This window comes from Saccopteryx leptura, chromosome 4 (assembly GCF_036850995.1).
Source record: "Saccopteryx leptura isolate mSacLep1 chromosome 4, mSacLep1_pri_phased_curated, whole genome shotgun sequence".
Lineage (NCBI taxonomy): Eukaryota > Metazoa > Chordata > Mammalia > Chiroptera > Emballonuridae > Saccopteryx > Saccopteryx leptura.
Genome location: NC_089506.1, coordinates 47,270,926 through 47,294,552, shown reverse-complemented (window position 1 = coordinate 47,294,552; position 23,627 = coordinate 47,270,926). Strand labels below are relative to the sequence as shown.

The 23,627-nt window shown below is 34.3% G+C and overlaps 1 protein-coding gene across 1 annotated transcript in view; it reads left to right on the top strand.

The window, feature by feature from the left end:
• The window catches only part of ITGBL1 (integrin subunit beta like 1), a 227,064-nt gene that overhangs the window by 84,383 nt on the left and 119,054 nt on the right, over positions 1-23,627 (top strand). Inside the window, exons 3-6 of the mRNA XM_066380600.1 lie at positions 3,873-4,019; positions 11,242-11,364; positions 15,399-15,539; positions 19,399-19,539. Coding sequence (XP_066236697.1) covers positions 3,873-4,019; positions 11,242-11,364; positions 15,399-15,539; positions 19,399-19,539 — 552 coding nt within the window. The remainder of the gene's footprint in view (positions 1-3,872; positions 4,020-11,241; positions 11,365-15,398; positions 15,540-19,398; positions 19,540-23,627) is intronic.

The following is a 23,627-nucleotide window of genomic DNA, read 5'->3' as shown; positions in this document are numbered from 1 at the left end:
CTTTATCATTTAGCTTTGGTATTTTAATTATGATGTGTTTTGGTGCAGATTTCTTTGGCTTTGGCTTTCTTTTAATGAAGTTCTCTGTGCTTCTTGAACTTGTGAGTCATTTTCCTGAATTAATTTAGGGAAGTTTTCAGCTATGATATGTTTGAACAAAGTCTCTATCCCTTGTTCTTTCTCTTCTTCTTCAGGAACTCCTATGATGCAGATGTTATTTCTCCTTATGTTGTCACTGAGCTCTCTTAGAGTTTCCTCAGACTTTTTGAGTCTTTTTTTCTTTTTTATGTTCTGCTTCCGTGCCTTCATTTATCATGTCCTCTAACTCGCTGATTTGATCCTCAGCTTCATCCATCCTGCTTTTAATTCCTTCCATTGTGGTCTTTATTTCTGATATTGTATTTGTCATTTCTGACTGATTCTTTTTTATTATTTCAATGTCTTTTTTATATCTGTTATGTCTTTATTTAGGTGTTCATAATGACCATCTATGTTGTTCTAAGATCTTTGAACATCCTAACAATCATTATTTCTAAACTCTGCATCCAGTAATTTGGTTATATTGGACTCATTCAGTTCTTTTTCTGGGGATTTCTCTTGAGTCATTTGTGTTGCATTTCCCTGCCTTCCCATTTTGTCTATGTATAAGAAGGTTTTGGCCTCTGGAGTCCAATGGGTGTGGCCTCTGTGCTCCTTAGGTATGGTTTGTCTGCAGGCTGGCCACTATCTCTGCCTCTTCTGCCTAGGGTGTTTGGGTATGTGTGTTGCCAGTTCCAGCCCATTGCAGCTCTTGCTGTGATTTCTGCCTCTCCTCCACATGAGGGGTTGTGATCACATGCCTGGGTCTACAAGCCTTGGCAGCCTCAGCCTTTGCCCCGCCACCACTGGTGGGGTTATGCACCCAGCCAAGCAGCAAGCCTCAGCACTGCAGGCAGGGGTGAGCACCTTTGCTCAGCTGTGGGGCTCCGCCTGTTTCTGGGCTTTTGCCCCACCCCCACAGGAGGAGCCGGCTCATGTATTGGTCAAAAAGCCTTTGTTCTGTGGGCCAGGTGAGGCTGCAGGACTGCGCTCTTCTCAGCGGTGGGTTTCTGCCCTTTCTGGGGCTCCCACCCTTCCCCCACAGGCAGGATGGCAGACAGGCCTGCAGCTGTATCTGACCAATTTCCCATGTGTCCCTCCCGCCCCCCCGCAAGACTGAGCTCACACCTAGGCCTCAGTTGTGGCTAACTGGCTTCTACCCTTGCCACCACTGGCCCTCCAGCAAGCCCTCAGCTCTGTGTGGGGGGGTGCTTCAGCTCAGACCCTAACACTCCATACTGTAGTCCCGAAAGCTCCCTCCTTCTAAGTGACTCTGCTCTGAGTGCCATGGGATAGCTTGTTTGGCTGGTGTCTTGCTTCCCTTTGCTGGAATTGCTATTTCCAGGGGAAATATTTGCTTCAGATTTGGGGAGTGACTCAGCCCAGGGGTTAGGGTGGCTGTTCCTCAGAGTGTTTCTTCCTGTGCCTCCTAGACTACACTATCTTCCCACTGCTCTAGTCCTCTCCTCTCTCCCTGTTCCTTGATCCCCGGGTTGGTGGTTGTGAGAGAGGTTTTCTGCGCTCTCCCTTTAAGAAGAATCCTAGGTCTGAGAAATCTGTCTGTTTCTCACAAACAGTATCCTGACTTGTTTCACAGCTAAATATTGTCTGTATGTGTCTTCTCACCTCTGGGGCTGCAGGCTGGGACTTTGTTCCTGGGGTTCAGGACCTTCCCCTCACCCTTAAACTCACTTCCCACCACACGAGTCTCTCCAGACTGCCGTTTGCTCTGGGGAGCTGGGCAGCCCTCCATGTTTCCATTCTTCCTACCAGTCTCAGTGTGGCTTCTTCAGTGTTCCTTGGTTGAAGAATCCTCTTTGTTTAGTCTAAAGTTGGTTTTTCCAGATGATGGTTTTTAAAATTAAGTTGTAATCCACTTTGGTTCTGGGATTGGAAGTTGGTATGCCTGCCTGCACTATCACCATCTTGCCGTGCCTACCACAACAATTTAACAACCTTATACCCTGAGGTCTGCCAAACTCTTACTAATGGTGCACTAAGAGTAAAATAGTCTGAAGATAATTTTCTTTCTAAAAAAATTACATATTTATTGCCAAATAATGCATTCCATCCAATATAAAACAAGCATTGAGTATTTTTTATTCTAGATTTAACAAATCATTACTACCATATTACTTTATCTTCTAAATAATTTATCATTGTTGTTCATATGAAACCTTTTTATGGGGATGAACCATCAGAAATAGCTGATATTCAACTTTTAAAAGTGACAACTTTATGTAGTCAAACCCAGTACAATAATATTGTTTAGGAGCCCTTGCAGTTACCAACATACTTCATTTACTGAAGAGGCTTAGCCATTTCAAGAATTTGACTTAATACTTTTATAAATAGACTGGATGGTTGGCAGGAGAGATCACTTATGTTCTGTAAATGATACCAAGTTGACTGAGATTAACACTATCATGTAGGTCCAGACAGGAGTGCAAAATGATATGATCAATTTGACAGCAATGTGCAATGGAAAGAGTGAATTGCAATTAGGGGCATGCAAGGTTTTGTTTGTGAACTAAAATAATTAATTTGAAAAATGCAACAGAAATAGAAACATTTACGTAGACAGGGTCACGTAGAGAGGAATTTTAATGTCAGATTAAATCATACATGCAAGTTTAGCTGAACATGCCCAAATGGGACGCCTCTGAACCACTCGTTCTGACCGACCATCTGGACCTCATCATGTGGATTTTGGCTGCCACAATGAATGACTGTTGGCACCAGTGATCAATGATTCCATTCCATTGTGGGCAATGAATTTCAGGCTTTAAGACATAATATTATTATCTTGAGTAATGTAAGAATAGTCTGCCTGCAATCCATTCAAAGTCTCACCTTTCAAAGCCCAATTAAAGGTCAAGGAAGTCCAGAAAGTCTCCCTTTTTATTTCTACATGTCATAGACTATATTGCTCAACCTAACACATGGACTGACAAATAATCCTCTTTGTTTATCAGTCTCAACTTTGAATTTGTAAGTTCTTAGTGGACAAGGGCCAAAGATTGTACATGTTTTGTGCTCCAGTCAGACTAATATGTAGTCAATGAAAACATTAGTGGGCTTCATCAAGCAGGATTTTGTAAAGTTAATGGTTACATTAATAAAAACAACAAAATGATGACTTGAGAACACAAAATACTGAGAAATTTTTGTGGTGGTAGATGAATATAGGTTTTACTGTTTTGATTCTTAAACCAAATTTTCTCATTGAGAAAGAAAATATAGTATATTTAACTTTCATGTCAATCTTACCTCAGGTGGTATTTATTTAGCTATAAAATTTTATTACATGTAAATTCAAATAAATATAAAGCCAAAGTTTAGTTTAATGGAGACTTATGTAAGATTTCTTACTCAGAGTTTGTAGTTTTATGTGTTATAAAATGTACTTACATGGAAATAATTTTTCCTGGGCTTTTTTCTCTGCAGTGTAAAGGTACTAAGTGGATATATATATATATATATATATATATATATATATATATATATTTTCTATGCTAAGTATTCTGATGTGGTTTATTACACTTATGGTTTATTATCTATCTTGATATCTCTATAAATTAATGTTTTAGCATGATGTATCAAAGTTGATTATTTAAATAAAGCTTATATACTCCACTGTATAGTAAAAACAGCATTATATTTCAGTCACTATAACATATGTGCTTGAATTTATTATAACTCAGTCTTGAACCAATAATATCCTGAAGACTTTTAGTTACAGTATTTATTTTTTATAACAATTTGAGTCTAATTGCGTGTTGTTGAATCCTCAGGCCATGGTAAGTGTGACTGTGGAAAATGCAAATGTGACAAAGGATGGTCTGGGGATGCTTGCCAATACCCCACTAATTGTGAACTGACAAAGAAAAAAAGTAACCAAATGTGTAAGAACTCTCAAGATATCATCTGCTCTAATGCAGGTAAGAATTTCATCTTGTTTCATTCTATGAAGATTTTTAAGTGAAATAATAGAATTTTGGTTTTTAATGGAATTATGTAGGTATTGAGAAATGTTGAACCTCTGAATGAGACTGCTATTAAATATATTTTTTACAAATGAAATTCAGATAAGTCAATAGAAAAATATGTTATCTTGCTGAGACTGGAAAGTTTGATATTCTCCAGCTATTCCAAATGCCTCCTTCAAGTAAGATATTCACTGGAAACAGCACCCTGATAACATTTGATGTAAATTGTGAGCCCTGATTTTGAATGCTGAATTAAACCTTTGAAAAAGGACATATAAATTGACTTAATTATTTTCTGTTACAGATCAAGAGTAGTGCTTTTAATGTATACATTAACATCAAATAGAATCAAACATTTTAAATTAAATTGAAGTTTCAAATGCATGATATGAAACTCATTGAAGAATATAGTGACAGCAAGATTGTTTTGTTTGACCAAAATATTTTTTATCTCACAGAAATCATTTAAAAATATTTTTAGGAAATTTGAAAAGAATCTATTAAAACCCTATTTTTTAAAAAACAACTACAGTTTCAGTTTCAATGGTTTTCAGCCAGTAATACTCTGATTAAATATTCTTTTAACATTTGGGTATGTTGAGCCTCAAAATCAGCTTTTCTCAACCTGGTTAAACCTGAGAATGCTCCTATTCAAAACTGGAGGCTGTGATTCAGTTGTCTTAGGGTTGTGGTTGGTTTTTAAAGCTCTTTGTGTGATTTTTACATAGATCCAGGGGTATAAGTCATTGCTCTTCCTGCTATAAGCAAGGATTTGACTACATAAATGAATTATCTTTCTTCACTTTGTTGATCAAGTCAGAGTTAAGGTAGAGTTAAGACCTTTCCACAGTCTTTGATTTGGATGAAGTGCTCTGTGCAGACTAAGTGCAGTGAGGTTGTTTTGCTTGCAGAAATCAGGGCCATACCCAACGCAAGGTATGAGTAAACCAATCAGAGGCCATAACAAATGGTCTCAGCGTCAGGTCACTTTCTATGTTTACTGATAGACTTGGCTTCTTTCAGCATCTCAATCTTTTCTTTCCTCTCAGTAGAATTTCTTCACTTCCAGCTCATAACACCCACCTCTTCAAACTTGAGAACACCCACACACTCCCCCTTCACCTCCCACACAGACATTTTTGTAATGAAAACTTCATACTTTCAAAACTTCTTTAAATAAAAAAGACTCAAATTTTATTTCTTTGTACTTTATTTTCTGAATTTATTTGTTTTGTTTTTAAATTAATTTCTTGGTATTAATTTTTTATTAATACAAATAGGGGTTAATTTAGGAATCCAAAAATGTTTCAACATTAAAAAATCTAGACGTGACTCACTATATTAAGATAGCTTTAAGAAGAAAATTTACAGAATTCTTTTAATAGATAAAAACATTTAATAAGGTACAAAACAACATTTCTCAGATATCTGTACCCCTTTTTTCACAATGATATAATATTTATATGTAATATACCATTCATATTCCAGTTTTTTCAGTTCACCCAACAATGTCCTTTATAGCTGCCCCCTCCTTTGGAAGGAATTCAGTCTAGGGACAGTGTTATGTTTAGCTATAATCTTTCTTCAGCCTCCTTTAATCTTGACCATTTCCACAGATGATGCCATTGTAGCATAGACAATTTTGAAAAAAATTGTCCCCACTTCTTTTTCAATAGAATTTAAGTCATTCTGGGTTTGTCTGATGAGTCCTCCTGATTAGATTCATGTTATATACATTCCTAGCTGTAGTACTATATAAATGGTTATGCATTCTCAGGATGTGTCATCTGGAAGTACATATCTATTCTCACAGGTGAGGTGAATTCTGATCACTTGGTCAAGGTGTTGTTTGATATCTTAGCTCTGTAATTACTAATTTTACTGATGTCAGAAATGAACAGTCTGTGGGGAAACACTTTGAAATCATAGGATATTCCAATTTATCATCCATGGGCCACTCTCAGTGATCTGGCGTTTACAATGATAATTGAAAAATGGTGATTTCCAAACTCTAACTTTTCCTCTATATTTACCAATTAGTACTCAACCTTCTACCACTAATGAGAGTCTTCTTTCCTCTACCAATTACCCATTTGCTTGGTAATTTATTAGCAGGTCAAGATCACAATTAGTATTATTTCAATGGTTTGTTAGTGGTTTACTAGTCATTACTGTATGTAATTATTCTGGTATTCAGATTATCTCAGGTTAGACTATTTGAGCCCCTTTAAAAGAGGTTCTCTGTCCTAGTGACATGTCTCCATTGTTTTTTATTTTGTTTTGTTTTGTTTTAGCAGTCCTTTCCTTTCAGGCATAATGAAATAGTTCATAGTTATACTGCTCTTGTGCTGCAACAGCTTGGAATCAACTATTTTTCCAAAGACCCTGAGTCCTTTTAGTGAAAAGTAGTATTAGAATAAAAGTTGTGAGCACTAGAGATGCTTATTCCTACTGCTGTATATTTGTTTCTTAACCCTTTCTGCCAACAGTCTAGTGAATACATGCATGAACATATGTATACATATACATAAATGAGCATACATACATGCACATATATATACTGTATGTATATTCATACACATAAAAGCACAATTTAAAATTATGAATTCCCTAATGCATTCAACTCCAATCTATCCCCACAAGGTTACTTCTTTTTTTTTTCTTCCATAATTGGATGTCTCTTCTTCCATAATGAGAATTCTATCTCCAACATCAATATTCTTAATTGAATTTAGAATTGCATCACACATATCACTATAAAAAAGTCTATAAGATATCTCAGGGTTTGCAATCCACACCCTCTTTCACCATTACCCCACCCCAGTTATACCCAAGACTTGGTTATATATCAAATGCTGTATTTGCACATTTCTTAAATTTATTTCTTTTTTCCCCTTTTATGTAGTTATGGTACTTGTTTGAAATATAAGTAAACTTATTTCAGATTGCTTTTAGTTTTATGGGTTTTTTTCCTGCTTTCTATCTCCACTGATTTAATTTTGTTTTATAATATGTGGAACATTAACATGCTTCCAAAATTCAAAACTTTGCAAAATTTACTCAATGTATCCTTACTGTCTTCCTTAAATTTTTCATCTGTTTTCCCTCATACCTTATAAGTAATTATCTTTATTACTTTCTATTTTATCTGTATATGGTTTACTTGTGGTAAAGACAGATATAGATATGGGTTGTTATTTTTCAGTTTTTTCCCATATAAAAGGTAATATGCTAAAAGGTAACTCTGCCTCTGCTGCTTGATATTATATCCTGGAATTCACTTCATATTAGTACAAAGAAACCTTCCTCAATCTTGTTTTTTTAATGCATGGGATTCAATTCCATGTAGGTGACATAATTTAATCTCCTAAATTTGGATATTTAGGCAGTTTCCACTATTTTTAAATTACAGATATTAATGTACAAATAAGCTGGTATATATGTATTTTCATATTTAGGAAGTGTCTCTTCAGGGTCAATAACCAGTAGTGAGATTGCTGGGCTCAAAAGTATAAATTCATGCTCAGTGTTATATTTAATATTTTCTTTTTCTCTTACTCTACTCTTAATATCTAAGCTTTTCAAGGTTATTTTGACAATCTCATTCTCACCTGTCTTCTTTTTAATGTCTATTTCTACTAGCCTAGTTCAGGACCACTGCTCCCAAACTGCATTAGCCTATGAGTTGTCTCTATAATCTTTCCATTTTGTATCACAGTGTGGTTTGCTAGAAGTAGCTTGGAACAGAAGTGGAAAGGGAATAAATGGAGTGGGGCATAAGACTGAAGGGCAGGCTGATATGGAACTAGGGACTAATGGAGTTCCAGAGTCCCTTGAGAAGCAGGCTGTCTTTAGGGTGAAGTGGAGCTTGATGCCATTGCACAAAGGTAGCGGCTAATGTTCACAACTAGCAAATCATCCTAGAGAGAAACAGCTATATTAGAATGATGAGTCAGAGCTAAAATAGCCTTGCATGAAGCAGAAGACCAATCCTAGAAACTAACTTCACTGGCAATCCAGAATGAGAAGCAGTATGACGTAGCATGAACACAGAAGTCTGGCACTTTTGCCTGGGCTGCCATATGCTGTATCTTAGAGCTTTGATTGTGAATGCTGTTTGGTGAGTGAGACAGGAAGTCTCTGAGCTGTTGTAAATTTCCCACATCAGCCAGGAATGATTCTGATGTGTGGATGGGAGTGAGCCTTCCTGTGGGAAACGTCAGTGAGAAGTTGTAGAATCCAGAGGCAGAGACTGTTTCTTCCTATCTTTCCTGAAAATAACTACGGCATACAGTCCTATGTTAAACCTTGCTCCCAAACCATGAAACCTCCAGGGATTTCAACAAAATTTTCTAAAATTTTCATCAATATTCTTGATCCTCTACTACCTGGCTTCAGTCTGCCTTTTTCTTCAAACTCAGGCTAGGTGTTTCACTGTCCTTTAATTCTCTATACTTATTCCTTAGCTTGAACTTTTTCCTCGACATTGCAAGTCTTTTCTTTATCTCCATGTATTGAAATCTATGCACGTGTCAGGTGCCAACTCTAGAACTTACTCTTGTGTCTTTCCTCCTTCATGAAGCCAAGCTAAGGTATAGGTTTATACTTTCTATAAAACATTTGTCACAAATCTATTGCAAATGACTTTGCATCACCTGATTTATATATATATATATATATATAATATACACACACACATACACAGGGATGAGCAAAAACAGATTTACAGTTGTGAATATGTGAAATACAGATTTTATTCTTGTACTATTATCTATTAATTATTATATTGTTTATTTGTATTACAGCTGTAAATCTACTTCTGGCCACCCTTGTGTAAATTATTGGCCATCTTAACTCTTTTTTTCTGGTTTATGATTTACTGTACTTAGTTTTGATTTTATTAATCTTGTTATCTCTTATAGCATTTACTAATTTGCCATTAAAATAATGGGCAACAAGAAAATTTAATGAATGCATATATGGAGGGTTGAGAAATAACATGAATAAATGTAAAAATGAAAAAGAAGGGTGATATTTAAAGAAAAACTTGAGAGGAGGCAGTAGCATAAATTATAACATTAAATTTAAAATGAATTTTTAAATACTTTTTTGAAAAATATATAAGAAAATAAAGTTTAATAAAAGTAAAATTCACACACGCATTTTTAGGAAAGAAAAATAACAAGCCCAGATTCTGCAAAATCACTCATTTATATCTGACTGTGAGAGAAAAAAATATCTTACAGATAACAATAGCAAATTGCCTGTAACTGGGTTTCAGAATCATTCAGAGAGTAGGAGAAAAAGATATTGTGGGGTCCATAAATATACAGTCTGTCTGAATAAATATTTGATAATAACATTAATATACTAGGTATCTTAATGAGAGAAGAGGAAGAACCCAAAATTTTCTGAAAGCCTACTATGTATATATTAGATATTGCAGTATTTTTAGGAAGATAACTAGGTGATATTTTTGTCATTTGTCCCTCACAACAGCTCCATGAGGTAGATATTATTCGTAGAGAAAGAATTTGAGAGTGAAAGTATTGAACTCAAAAACATATAGGTAGAGGGGATTAAAACCTGGATCTGGCTATAGGACTACCTTAGTCCTAAATCTATATCTTTTTGGTAGTTCACATATAGAATCTCCAGTATCTAGTAGTCAAATATCAATATAATCTTTGGTTCCCCCTTATTCTTCTCCAAATCATACACAATCAGTCACCAAGTTTTGTCTATTCTTCACATAAAAGATGTATTTATTTCTTTTCAAACTCACTGCCAACATCCTAGTCAGACTCTATCTTCTTTCTTGCAGACAAATGAAATAACTCTTTCCTCATATCTAATTTTTTCTCATTTCTGTTTATTCTCCATATGATGAATAGAATAATCTTATAAAAATTCATAAATGATCACATTACTTCATTGATGATAATATTTCTATGACTTCTCATTATTCTTGGATTACAGCTGGAAATTTTTAACATGATTTATAAGATTTCCATAAACTGTATCTTTAGTTGCTTGATTCTTTATGCGCCACTTTTCACATTATTGTCTATACTCCAGCTGTGGTGTTTTTTTTTTCTTCTCTTATTTCCTCTTTCATCACAAAGCCTTCGCTGTTGTCTCTTGCTGGAAGTGGGCCTCGTCACCATCTTTCATTTCTCTTAGCTTTTTTAATTTTGCTTGGTTTTCAGTTCTCAGTTTACATAATAGCTACAGGGACCATATCTTTGACCTCTAGGTCTCGGTTAAATCCCCTTGCCATGTGCTTTTGCAACACTTTGCAATTCTCCATTTATTTTGCCACATTGAGTTCTGTTTACATAAAACTCTGATAGGAGGGTTTGGCTGAGTTGATCTCCTGCTATATTTCTAGAATTTAAGGTGATATCTGATGATTGGTGAAGTCTCAATTAATATTTAATATTGTGATGCTCAATTCAATATAGAAAAATAAGTATCAGTAAAATCATTTATCAGAGGTTGTGGTCAAATCTGTAAATGGCTGAATATGTGGTATATGTTCGACCAAATGGCTCCAGTGTCTCCATATCACCTTGAGCCACCCTTAATTTTGATGTGGTCTTAGATCTCTATGCCTAAAAAAATTCACTCTGGTTTCTTGTCATTAGAATATGTGCCTTAATTTAACATTGTGGATGTGAAATTATTATGGGTATCTATATTTTTTATTTATAAATTTGATAATGAATTAATTTCACAAATGTGTATTATTTAAATAGTATATTCAAATATTGTGCAAAACATTGAGTAAATACTGGTGAGGAAGAAAAGCAAGGTAACTTTCCTCAAAAAGCTGTTTTCTGCTTTAGTTCACTTCAGAATTAGGTGTAATCAGAAGGTATTTATTTATGCATTGATTGGAGGGACATGTATAAGGCATCTTGGTACTTAGGAGATCAAATTTATATTTATGAAACTATTAAAGGTCAATCATAATAGCTATGTTAAAAATATAATTTCTGTGATACACTAATCTCAAGAAAGACTTTCTTGTTATCTATCTCATACCCACAGAAGTACAAATTTGAATATTAAATTGATTTGAATTTTTCTATCTCTGTGAAAGAGGTTAAATTCATTAATTATAATTTATATGCATTTGACAAACAATTTTTGCTTTGTTTTAATGGTTTAGGTACATGTCACTGTGGCAGGTGTAAGTGTGATAATTCAGATGGAAATGGACTTGTTTATGGTAAATTTTGTGAGTGTGATGATAGAGAATGCATAGATGATGAAACAGAAGAAATATGTGGAGGTATGTATATTGATTTAACAGAAATTAATAAAGTACTTGATTTTTACTTGTTTTGTTATATTTTTATCTCTATAAATTCTGCTTAAGTTTACTAATTTAGTCTGAACCTACTTTTATTTAAAAAGCATTTCATGTAAGGAAAGTTAGACTATGGCATTCAGAGTATGGCACTGTCCTTTTTAAATGCAAAATCAGATTATTGCCAGGGAAGAACCAGATCATCTGGCAAACAAGCCAACTTTAAGATTCTGAGGTTTTCCTAGTTGGACTTCATCTTCTCTGTTTACCTTAGCTGCTTTCATTATCTCTTTCTGTCAATCTTTCAATTGCATGTTTTAATTTCATTCTCTATTCTTTTCTAAGCCTTTAAGTAGCTTCTTGTCTTATTGGGAGCATGAAACCAATAGTATTATTAGCCTAGAATTTATCAACCTCCCAACACACACACACACACACACGCACGTGCGCACACACACACGCACCATATTTCATGGCCTTTTCTATGTACCACCATTATTCAGATATTTTTTCTGTTGTACCAGTGATGGCAAGCTTGCTAGCGCCAAGCACCGCAATAAGTACTTCACATTTATCAGGTAACTTACCCAGGGCTAGTCTAGCAATTATAGTGAAATTTATATTTCTGTCTGTCTGACATCAAAGACTGTGCTCCTGACGCCTCAGCAATAAGAACTGAATCAGTGCCCAATAGTGTGGAGCTGCAAGGGAAGATCCTCTCCTCATCACTTATAGTGCCCCTCTCTTCTGCTTGCCTATCTGCAAGCATTTTTCTAGAGTTTCCATTTGCACCCTTGACTGACACAGGAGAGGATAGCATAGAGCAGGAGAATCCTTTTAGTTTAGGTAAACTTTTTTCTGATGTTTATAGTCTGTTTAGTCTGGGATCATCTTTCTATTGATAAACAATTGCTTATTTTATTTATCTCTGACAAGATTCCAGTCCATGGAATCCTATCCTGTATGCAGAATGGGTGATTTCAAAGAGTATACCCTTGGGAGGATTGGGTAAATGAGACAAGGAAGAACCACCATAGAGAAAGTGTCAATAACATGTGACAAACTATTTCTTTGTTTACAAAAATAATTTATAGCTTCAATTCCTGAGGTCAGCCAGATACTCTTATTTTAGGTCCGCTTAGTTCTTCTTCTCCTCTGGTTTCTTTACTGGACAACCTACTAGGATGAAAGAAACAAATGCAAAAGTCATTTTTTTTTCAAGCCAGTGACCTAAGCTAGATACTGCTCAGAGGATTCTGCTGAAAAGCTTAGTCTAAAATTATTAGAGCAATTAAATAAATCCACCCACAAATATGATGTATTTGTCTTCCTAGTGTTTCATTTCCAATTATTACAGACCAAAACAGAGTAAGGGAACATGCTTGGGGACAATGTTTTCTGATTCAGACCACCAAAGCAAAGTCTATTTGCATGTGTAAATGAAACATTAACTGGAAACAACACAACAAGAAATGTTTAACTCTCAACGTTTCACTTATATTTCCATTTGTTAGAGGCTTAAGCAATTTCATGGTGCAAAATCTCTGATCACAGACACCAGCTCTCTGGTAAACATCCTTTAGGGGTGACATTGACTGGGCTTGTAGATCTTTCCACCTGTCATTCACATAAAACCAATCTGTTGAGAAGTGATTCTACAGTCTATCAGTGAAGCAATTCAAAATAAGATTTTCTTGCTCCATCAGTTTACACAAAGGAAGGAATTATGTTTATTGTCTGGAGTGTATATTGTTCTGAAGCTTATATTTTATCTTAGTTATTCAGATGTGTCTTATTATAATATATCAATATTTATTTGGGTTATGAGGATATCTACTTAATTTTCCATGCATGTATACAGCTGTAACACTATATGATTTTTCTCTCCTTTTTCACCTCTAACTCAAGATTATTTTTAGTAAAGCCCTAACTGAATACTGAATTTTTTAAATATACAAAGAATTTGGGTGTGATGAATAGAGATTTATGATCATTTGTTAATGTCAAGGTAATTGTTACATATATTGCTCTTTATATAAATTTTCTAAAATTACAGAGAAGATAAATTCTTGTTTAAGAAGTTATCAAGGTTTAAAAACACTGACTCATAGGAAAAGCTTTTAGTACACAGTTGTCTTGTTTCTTTTCCAGGCAATCCTCAAGTTTCTGAGGCTTATATATATATCACTGTAATGTAATATTTTTTTTGTGTGTCTATGCAGATAAGTTTAAATTCATAAATAAAATGTATAATATGTATATTATAATATGCAATTTTAAATAAAAGTGTATAGCTTGATAGCCTTTATATTTGCTTAAGTGAATAAATTAAAATTAAATTAGTTGTAGAAATGATCATATTAGGTTAAGAAGAGGAGTTTTGTTTCTTTTTTTATTAATTCTCTGGTAATAGCTCATTTAGACAGAAAACATATTGTTATATGCATGGGTTCCTATCTCTTTCTCTGTATCTCATTTGGGCACTGTTTCTTCTCATCTCTTGTTCTTTCTCTTTGTCTCTCTAATGTGTGTTGACTTTAAGGAAGTACTACCTGATGGACAAGAACAGCATAAGAGACCCCACTGATGCTCTTGCCATTGACCAGGAATGTCATAGTGTTTAGAAAGAAAAATAGCCTTATAATCAGTTTCTCATGGACCCTCTGGGATTATAGCTATAACAAAAGAAAGAAGTGCAAAGAATTTAGCCATAGACTCTATCTAATAAAGCAAACTCATAGACTAAAAAACAAAATCAATGTGACCCTGGTTTTTTATCATATTTACAAAAGCAAGAAACCTGTTCTTTTTTGGATGGCATAACTACAAAAGGGGAGGAAATAAGTGATTTTGAATTAAATAGAATAGCCATTTTGGGGGAATTTGTAGAAGGATTGCTAGATATGAATGCAGGAAGTGGTGAAGTGACAAATCATTATAGATTTCTGGGACATAAGTACAAAAGAATAGGGTAACAGTTTGAAAGGGTGTGTTGGTATGTAGGCACACAATGATGGGGTACCGTTGTATACCATTTGTATCTCCTTCACAAATATAATGGGAATTTGACTGTGAGACCCAAGGTCCATGATATTTCATTGGTCTAAATGAATACTAAACATTGATTTAGCTGAAAACCTCTTTTCCATGTAGTGGAACACAACAGCTTGTAGAATACGTTTGAATGAAAAAATGAAACATTTTCTCTAGTTTAAGAAATGGTTCAGTCATTCATAACGTGCATCCAAGTAAATACGCACCATTAGTTTCTCAATAGTTGATTTCAAATAAAATATTTTAATGACTAATTTAAGAAGTGCCCTTAGAGTAAGTACTTAAATACATTTGAGTTTGATGCATGTGTTTGAGATTGGAATGTAATAGAACTTCACAGTCTTTCATATAATTTCTTTTCTTTTTATGTAACAGAGACAGAGAGAAACAGAGAGAAAGACAGATAGGGACAGACAGACAGGAAGGGAGTGAGATGAGAAGCATCAATTCTTCACTGTGGTACCTTAGTTGTTCATTGATTGCTTTCTCATATGTGACTTTGACTGGGGGTGCTACAGTAGACCAAGTGACCCCTTGTTCAAAGCCAGCAACCTTGAGCTCTAGCTGGTGAGCCTTGCTCAAACCAGATGAGCCTCGCTCAAGCTGGGAACCTCAGGATTTCGAACCTGGGACCTAGGCGTCCCAGTTCGATGCTTTATCCACTGCGCCACCTCCTGGTCAGGCTCATATCATTTCTTTAAAATTCTTTTATTTTAATCAGCTCCCTGGGTAGGACAAATTAGAGGACACTTTGACTTGCTTAATGTGTATAATTATGTTACTCTAAACATAACTGTAATAATGTTCTCTGGATGAGCTATATAATTTGATTACTTTAAGTAATGAGTATAGAGGCAGGTACATTATTTCAAAGGCAGAAATGATTATAAAAGGATAGAAAGTTAATTCTGCTTTTCAAGTTGCTTTTTCCCCTCACTGTATAAAATTCATTTTGGGTAAAGGCCATGGAAAATGTTACTGTGGAAACTGTTACTGTGAGGCTGGTTGGCATGGAGATAAATGCGAATTCCAGTGCGATATCACCCCTTGGGAGAGCAAGCGAAGATGCACGTCTCCAGATGGCAGAATCTGCAGTAACAGAGGTGTGTCATTCATACACATTACTACGTAACTGGGAGAAAAACAAAGCTTTTAATTGTTAACACTCTTTTTTCTCTGTATTTCTTTCCATGTGGGCGGAAATCATCTTAAATAGCCATTGACTTTGATGAAAATCAACATCTACGATACCAACAATTTTCTATCTTGTTTTTTTTTTTTTATTGAGTAAACAAACAGAAAACTAAGAAGGCTACTGTTATTCTTTAACTTCACTGAACAAACGGTTAACATAGGGACTGTAATTTTTTTGGCAGCCATCCAAAAATAGCATAGTACAGCTAAAAGGCAATTTTTGTAGATACTTTTGTTGTCTCTTGACTAACAGAACCATCAACAGCATGAGCATCTAATTATGCAGAGAGCATCAAAATAAACTCTTGTCTTAATTATGAGTAAATTGAAGGCTTTGTTGAAAAACAAAATTGATATATAGTCATGTAACTTTTATACACAATAATAAATATGTCATATTGAACACAATATATTTACAAATTATGTATCAAAAGCCATGTGAAATTTAGACTGGCCTTGAACATTAATTTTAAAAATATATTACTATTACTAAAATATAATTTCAAATGAGTTGACTAACTGTTGATATCAAATCAAACCATTTTAAACAGTTCTTAAAAATCCTTAAAACTACTTTTTTATGTCCTTTTGTCAGCTCTACTGGTGGATACAAAGAGCCATGCTTTGCTGTTCTTTGCCTACCTAGTGATATAAACAAATTGCCTTAATTCCTTCTGTAAAAATATAAAAATCTAGAAAGCTAGAAAATTTTTTTCATTTCTATGAATTTTTTTTTATTCAGTGAGAGGAAGGGAGGCAGAAAGACAGACTCACACATATGCCCTCACCAGGATCCACTTGGCAAGCCCACTAGGGGCAATGCTCTGCACACCTGGGGTATTGCTCCATTGCTCAACAACCGAGCTCTTCTTAGGACTGAGGCAGAGGCAGTGGAACCATCCTCAGTGCCTGGGGTCAACTCGGTCCAATTGAGCCATGGCTGCAGGAGGGGAAGAGAAGGAGAGAGATAAGTGAAAGGGGAAGGAGTAGAGAAGCAGATGGGCACGTACTTCTCCTGTGTACCCTGACCAGGAATTGAACCTGGAACATCTCATTTCTATAAATTAATGATGAATTTTGATTGATAATGTTTCCAGGTAAAGCCTTAACACACAAGCAACTTTATCTTTTTAAAGACTGACATAGAAGAGTAAAATGTACCATATATTTGTATGTAGAAAAAAGAAAAAAAAAAGCTGACCTGCAACAATAATTATTTAAAAAATTTCTTTCTTTAATTTATAAAGAATAGATCTGACTAATTCACTTTACTTTTTTCAGTCTATGTAAGGACATGTTTCTGTTTCAGTTATTTTATTCAGTAGGGTCAGTAGTCACCATAAGACTGAATTACTGTGAAAAATAACCATTTAGGTGTTGAAAAGAGTAAGTAGAAAAGTGGAACTGATTGTGCTGTGGATCAGGCCCTGGCTCTGCAGCAGGGATACATGGGAATCTGTAAGACAGATGTTCTTTAGAAACATTCATTACTTGCCACCTCTCCATGTCTCACTTCTGTCTTCCCCTTTCATGGTACTCGAAGTTTTCTGATGTGGAGAGGTGGTAGAGGCAGAACAGGAAACAACAAATCTAAATGAGGATGGTAACTAGTGAGATTCGAGGGTATGTGAAGGCAGATCAGGGATGGACACTACAATGGGTTCCTTTTCTCAGAGGGTACCACTCACACCTACCCTAGAAGTCTTCCTAGTATTGCTTCCTAGGTAGGAGAGAGACATTCATTCTGCACATAGCTACCCCATCTTTTAGCCCATCTTAAGGGGTCAGAAAAACCAATGCTGTGGATACAGCTAATTAGTGATAGAATAGATGTTCTTTATTGCCCACTTTGGTTTAATCACAGTTTCACACTGGACCCATCCAAACATCTGCTCATTCCCCCACATCACTTATATTATCACGCAATGCATATTTATCTTTAAAAAATGCAGATAGTAAAGAAGAGAATGGTTCATAATATTAACATACATATATAACCTCTTTTTAAATTTTGGTACTGAATCTTTTGGTCTGTTTTTATTATTTATTTTTAAAAAGTCATCACCTATGTGTTCCCTGAAATGTGTTTTTTTCTCATTTAACACAAAAATTGAATCAGACTATACATACTAAGTTGTGATGTTTTTTAATTTAATCACATATTTTGGGTATCTTTCTAGCCTCACAGAGCAACAACCTAATTTATACTTTTTGTGGATTCTTGGTAGTTCAAGCTACACATTGTACTAAATTCCTTATTGAGTGATATTTATGTCACTAGCTGTTTCTCAATAACATGAATGCCATCATATTTAGTATTGCTGAAGATGTATTTTTGTGTCCTTTTCCTTTCCTTGGATATATTAATTAAAGTAGACTTTTATGCTAAATAATACAAAAATGGTACATTTAGAATTGTACCATTTTGTACTTCATACCTTCATCAAGCCCTGATCCTAACAATCTTTTCACCTCTGCCAATCTGATATCCAAAGTTATTCTCACTGTTGTTTTTCATTGGTCCCCTGCTCCCATCCCTTAGTAGTCATAAATTGAGTGGTAAACATTTTTTATATTTATCTATCAATATGACATCTCTACAAAATCTTCGATTGGTATTCTTTGCCTTTGTCTATTTTGCTTTAGGCATATTTGTCTTTTACATATTGATTCCTAAGAATTGTTTATCTTTGTGAAAGTTCTTTGTACACATATGACTAGTTATTCAAACTGTTTTAGATTTTGTGTTTGTTTTTGGTGTTTTGCTTTCAACCAAAATTTTACATTTTTATGTAGATAAGTCTCTTTTTTTGGAAATTTGTTTTGGAGATTTTAAATAAAAAGGATTTATTATATATTTTATGGTTTTAGTTTATATTGAATATTTTTAAATCTTCAATCTTCAATTTAATTAGAATTTACTTTGATGTTACAGGTAAGAAAGGGGTTTAATTTTATCTTTCCCCCAAATAATCAGCTAATTACTCTAAAGAGGATGATAGATAATCCACAAAATGTAAATATGATCTACAGCAGGGCACTTCCTCTATACAAATCTTTTATGACCAGGGTTATGTCTCTCTACCTAATCTCTTACATTCTCCGTAACTCAAGCTCATCTGGTCTAGCAAACCTTATCCTTAGATTTCCTTAACATGCACCTTTTGCTCCAGTGATGCAGGACTCCTAAGTATCCCCACATCACCCTTACCCTTCTTTGATTATTCTTACTTTCTTGACTTTTTTTGATTTATTCTACCTCCATCTGATCTTAGGAAATTCTCCACCTCCCTTTATATTTAAGAATTACTTCAGCCCACATTGATATTTTTACTTCCCCAAACTCTTATAGAATTTCTCACAGTATTTATGTCCTAATTTACAAAATGCTAATATTCTTGTGTTTATTGTTTACTAATTTTTCTTTTCATTAGCTTTCTGTCAAGTAGATTTTAAACTTCTTGAGGGCAAGAATTTTATCTCAGGCTGTTTTAATTATTTTAGTATTATCTTTGAGACAAACCAATGTAGTGCTGATGACATATTCCACCATTCTATATAATTATTAATATAGAGAATAACTTTTGTTTATTAAAGAATCTCTATTTTCTACTTTAGATGGTATTTTTCTTTTGTAGAATATTTTTCTTGAGTACCTGTATTTTTCAAATACAAAATAAACAACAGATTGAAAAGAGCAATATATAAGATGCATTCTTTCATAAGTTCTCTTCCCCAGACCCATAAGAAATTATTTTTCCTATGTAGGGACTTGTGTGTGTGGTGAATGTTCTTGCCATGATGTTGACCCAACTGGAGACTGGGGAGATATTCATGGAGACACTTGTGAGTGTGATGAAAGGGACTGTAGAGCCGTCTACGACAGATATTCTGATGACTTCTGTTCAGGTAAGTGCTCTCTGAATCCCTGTTTTAAATTAAAAATATTTTCCCATTTTGAAGATTTATTCTTATTCTCACAGAAACTATAAAAGAACTGAATGTACATTCTAAAACATTGGATATCTACATCACTCCTATTAGTCACTTGGAAACCTTTTAAAGAATTCATACATTGGGCAAAGATTAGAGATAAAATGCACTCATTCTCTTAAAATTAGTCTAATTCCTTAGGAGAACCATTAACTCTACATATATAGTGTTCAGCCCTGAGAATACAAAACTAGCAGACCTGATGACAGTGAACAGGATAGGTATCATTATGACAAGCTACATTTATATATTATAAAACTTAGGATAATACAATTCTCATGGATATTTTAATGCATTAACACCTTGATATACTTATATACTAAAATTATTCTTCAACTTAGTCTAGAATTGAGTATCAATTAGGGGATTCAAAAATTTTAGTTCATAAATATAGATATTTATGGAGGAAATAGTACTTGCCAGGGTCTGGACTCCATCTGGCCTATTGGGTCCAGCTGTGCAGGAGACAAGCATGATTCTTGACTTTATGGAGCCTGCAGTCTAAATGCAAAGGGAAATATATGACCAGCCAGGAATTTGAGTAGTTCCAAAAAAAAAAAAAGAGTTAGATTTATCTGAAAAATAAGTGTCACTTGACAAAAATAGATTTATGGATTTTCAGCCTTGTTATGTTTGATAATCAAGAAGGTAGAGACATATGAACATACACACCTCTTTAAGCTTGATTGCTTGATCGGTGTATATAGATAGATAGAAAATTTCACTGATCTCTTGAAGTTTGCCAGCAAAGAGTGATTAAAAGAGCTGGACTATTCCATTGTGATTATGTAACTATACAGAGACTTATCTGGCCTGGTTGAGGGGAGCCTGTTGCTTAAACTTCCTACTGCAGAAGGATTTCCCTCATGTGATTAACCCTCATTTTCTGGAGGATTTCTTAAACAGTTCATGAACCCTGTTTGAGGGGATGATTTTTCTGTAATCCAGTATGTATCAAGGTTCTCTATTACCATAGTTATCAGTGTCGTGCAGAATTTGACTCTATTTAAAGGCCATGGGAGTTAGTGATGGTTTTAGGCAGTAGAGTGCTATTGTCAAGGTTTTTATTGTGGTTGTCTGGGTAAATGTTGGCGCCATTTACTGAGATGGGAAATTAGAAGGAAGTTGTCAAATTCTTTTCTAGATATATAAATCATAAAGGACAAATGGCAACCTAATACTACTATTTTTTCAGCCTCTTGAATAGGTGAGTCTAATTTAGTCATAAGCATAGAGTTGGTAGTGAAAACTATACTATGACTCAGAGAACACCATCGAAGAATGTCATTTTAAGATTGTGAGATAAAACATGAATTCAGATAATTTAAAATAGGAAAATAAAGAAGATAATCAGGCTATATATAAAATAATGTGTGTGGCTTTTTGATATTTCATTTTTTATAAAAACATAGGGTACACTCTTTTTTGTTAAACCCATGGTCCTGATCTTGATACTGATTTGAGAGTGAGGGACTGGGATCATGAGGTAAAGATGGGTGTTGACACTTCAGTTGATATTTCCATCCTTTAATAGCTCACAAGTTTTGTTGCATGTCAGGTAGGCTTAGAATTACTACTATAGGTTGGGCAGGTAAAAGCCATGTAAAAGGACTTTTTGGAATCTGAAATTTTGCATTTCATTTATTCCTTCCCTTCTGCCGTCTACCCTATTTTTCTCTTTCTCACATTTTTTCATTCTTTCCTACTTCATACAAGGAAGTTACGTAATTGGAGTGTCGCATGGAAGATGTTTGTGAAAGAATGATTAACCCTTTATATGTAGTCTTCATGCTGTGGGTGTAGACAGGTAATAGGCTGTAGTTTGAAGAATAAGACATAAGAAAATGAGACATAAATTCTGTAATTGTGATTTTATTTTTCATTTGTTGAGTAAACTGAATGTGGCCAGTCCTCCACAGCCTGCCTCCCACACTTAAGATGAGAAACTTAGGAAAGAAGAAACATTAACAGAGCTCTTGCTCTAATAGAAACTTACCAAATTTGTCCACACACTTTATTCCATTCTATGCTCACACTAACTCAGAGAGGGAGGCAGGATTATCTATATTTTAACAGAAGAGGAAACAGGTTCAAAGAAATCAACTTGATAAAGTTCACACTGCTTAAGTGTCATCTGAAAGCACATTTAGTCTAAATGCTCATGTAATTGAATTTTCAAGTAATGCAAATAAAATTCTTCAATTTATTTTATTTTGATACTCAAAATTCTTATAAAACTAAACTTTTCTGAACATCATTATGATCATGTTTGGACATCAATCTCAGTTATATTTCTTTATTTCTACTCAATCTGTGTAATTTTATATACTGTGAATTATTAGTTTTCACAATTTTTCTTATTGCTTGTTTAAGCTGAATCATAGAAGAGTGCTGTGCAACTGATCATTGAGTATGTTAAAAGCTTAGTTTTACTGGAAAGAAGTAACCCAACTGCATGGACATTCTCTAGTGATTTATGCAAGGCTGGAGTGTAATATGATTCAGATGAAAGGCTGCTTTATGTTTAGCTCCCATTCTTGCCATCCTGAGAGTGTTGGTCTTATTTAAATCCAAAAGAAATATCCTGATGAATTAGTTTAAGTTGGCACTTTTGATTGACATTCTCTTTTTATTCATGCATTTTTCCTCTGCCCATCCTTCTATTCAATAATGTACTTAAATGTAGATATTTTGTGCCTACTGCTTCATGGGTATGGAAGATATAAATATTTTAAAACACGATCTTACTTTCTAATAAATTTGTTTTATCTTTTCTATTATTCCTGTTGTTCATCATCAACATGGTATGTGTGTGTGTATTTATTGATACACAAATGTGACTCATATGCAGATGTATACACACACACATACACACACACACCTCAAAGATGATATTATTGACAAAATTTTAGTATAACTACAATAGCCAGGATATGACCAGTCATCCTGAAGTATACCAACTGCTTTGTTTATTACTTCATTTTTATGAGCTGTGCCACTGAATATACTTTCTGATTCTGAAGTAACTTTTACTGCTGATGACTGTTTACCACTCTGGTCTGTTTCTCAAATTCCCATAACTGAAAAAGCATCTGCTACAGTGTGACCTTAAACTTTATCTTTTACCTTGTCCTGGCTACCAAAATAATGAAAATATGAGATTAGTCCTGGTTTAGAATACCATTAGTTTAGAAAATGGAATTATTTGATAGGACCATATCATGTGGGGAAATTCATCATTGTGGATTACCAAAACATTAAGGAAAAAACTGAAAGAAATTATTATGTATATTTTGTTTGCATTATCTTGAAGGGAAATCAGTGTTTTGAATGGAATTAAAAAATGAACAACAACAAATATTGGTTAGATCTAATTTCTTGCCACCCATTATTTTCTATTAAGTTTTTCCTTTTCATATTAACTTATAAGAAGCTACTTGTAAACATCACATTCCAATTCATGAGCATTTTTGATTAATGTAAAAGAAAAAAATAGCATTTATAGCAGAAGTGTATTTGTCTGAAATGAAGGGAACTACATTTGTCCTGGATTGAATTTCTGAGTTTAGGTAGCTTAACTCAAAAGAGCCAATGATTGCAAAGAAAAAATAAGTTTTATTCTCTACTATAATGGTTTGAGAGCTTTTATTATTCTACCCGCTCAACATGGTCATGATGCTTCTTGATATCTGGTCTTGCTGCCAACTCTCTTCCCATTTGGTACATATTAGGCTGTGATCCCATTTACATACCAACATCATGTCATTCTCCAGTTGTTTTGTGTGGTGTGTGTGTGTGTCTTTACTGTATGCCTTTAGATCTTTTGAAAGTAAAACTATAATATGCATTTCCCTCACATTTAATATCAGGAATCAATAACAACAATCTGTATCTTTCATCTTTATTTTGTAATCTTTTGCTTATAGATTTTAAAGGAATACTTGTTAAAAGAGATAAAATTAAGTCCTGCAGGCCTATTATATATGTTTGACAAGCTAGCATAG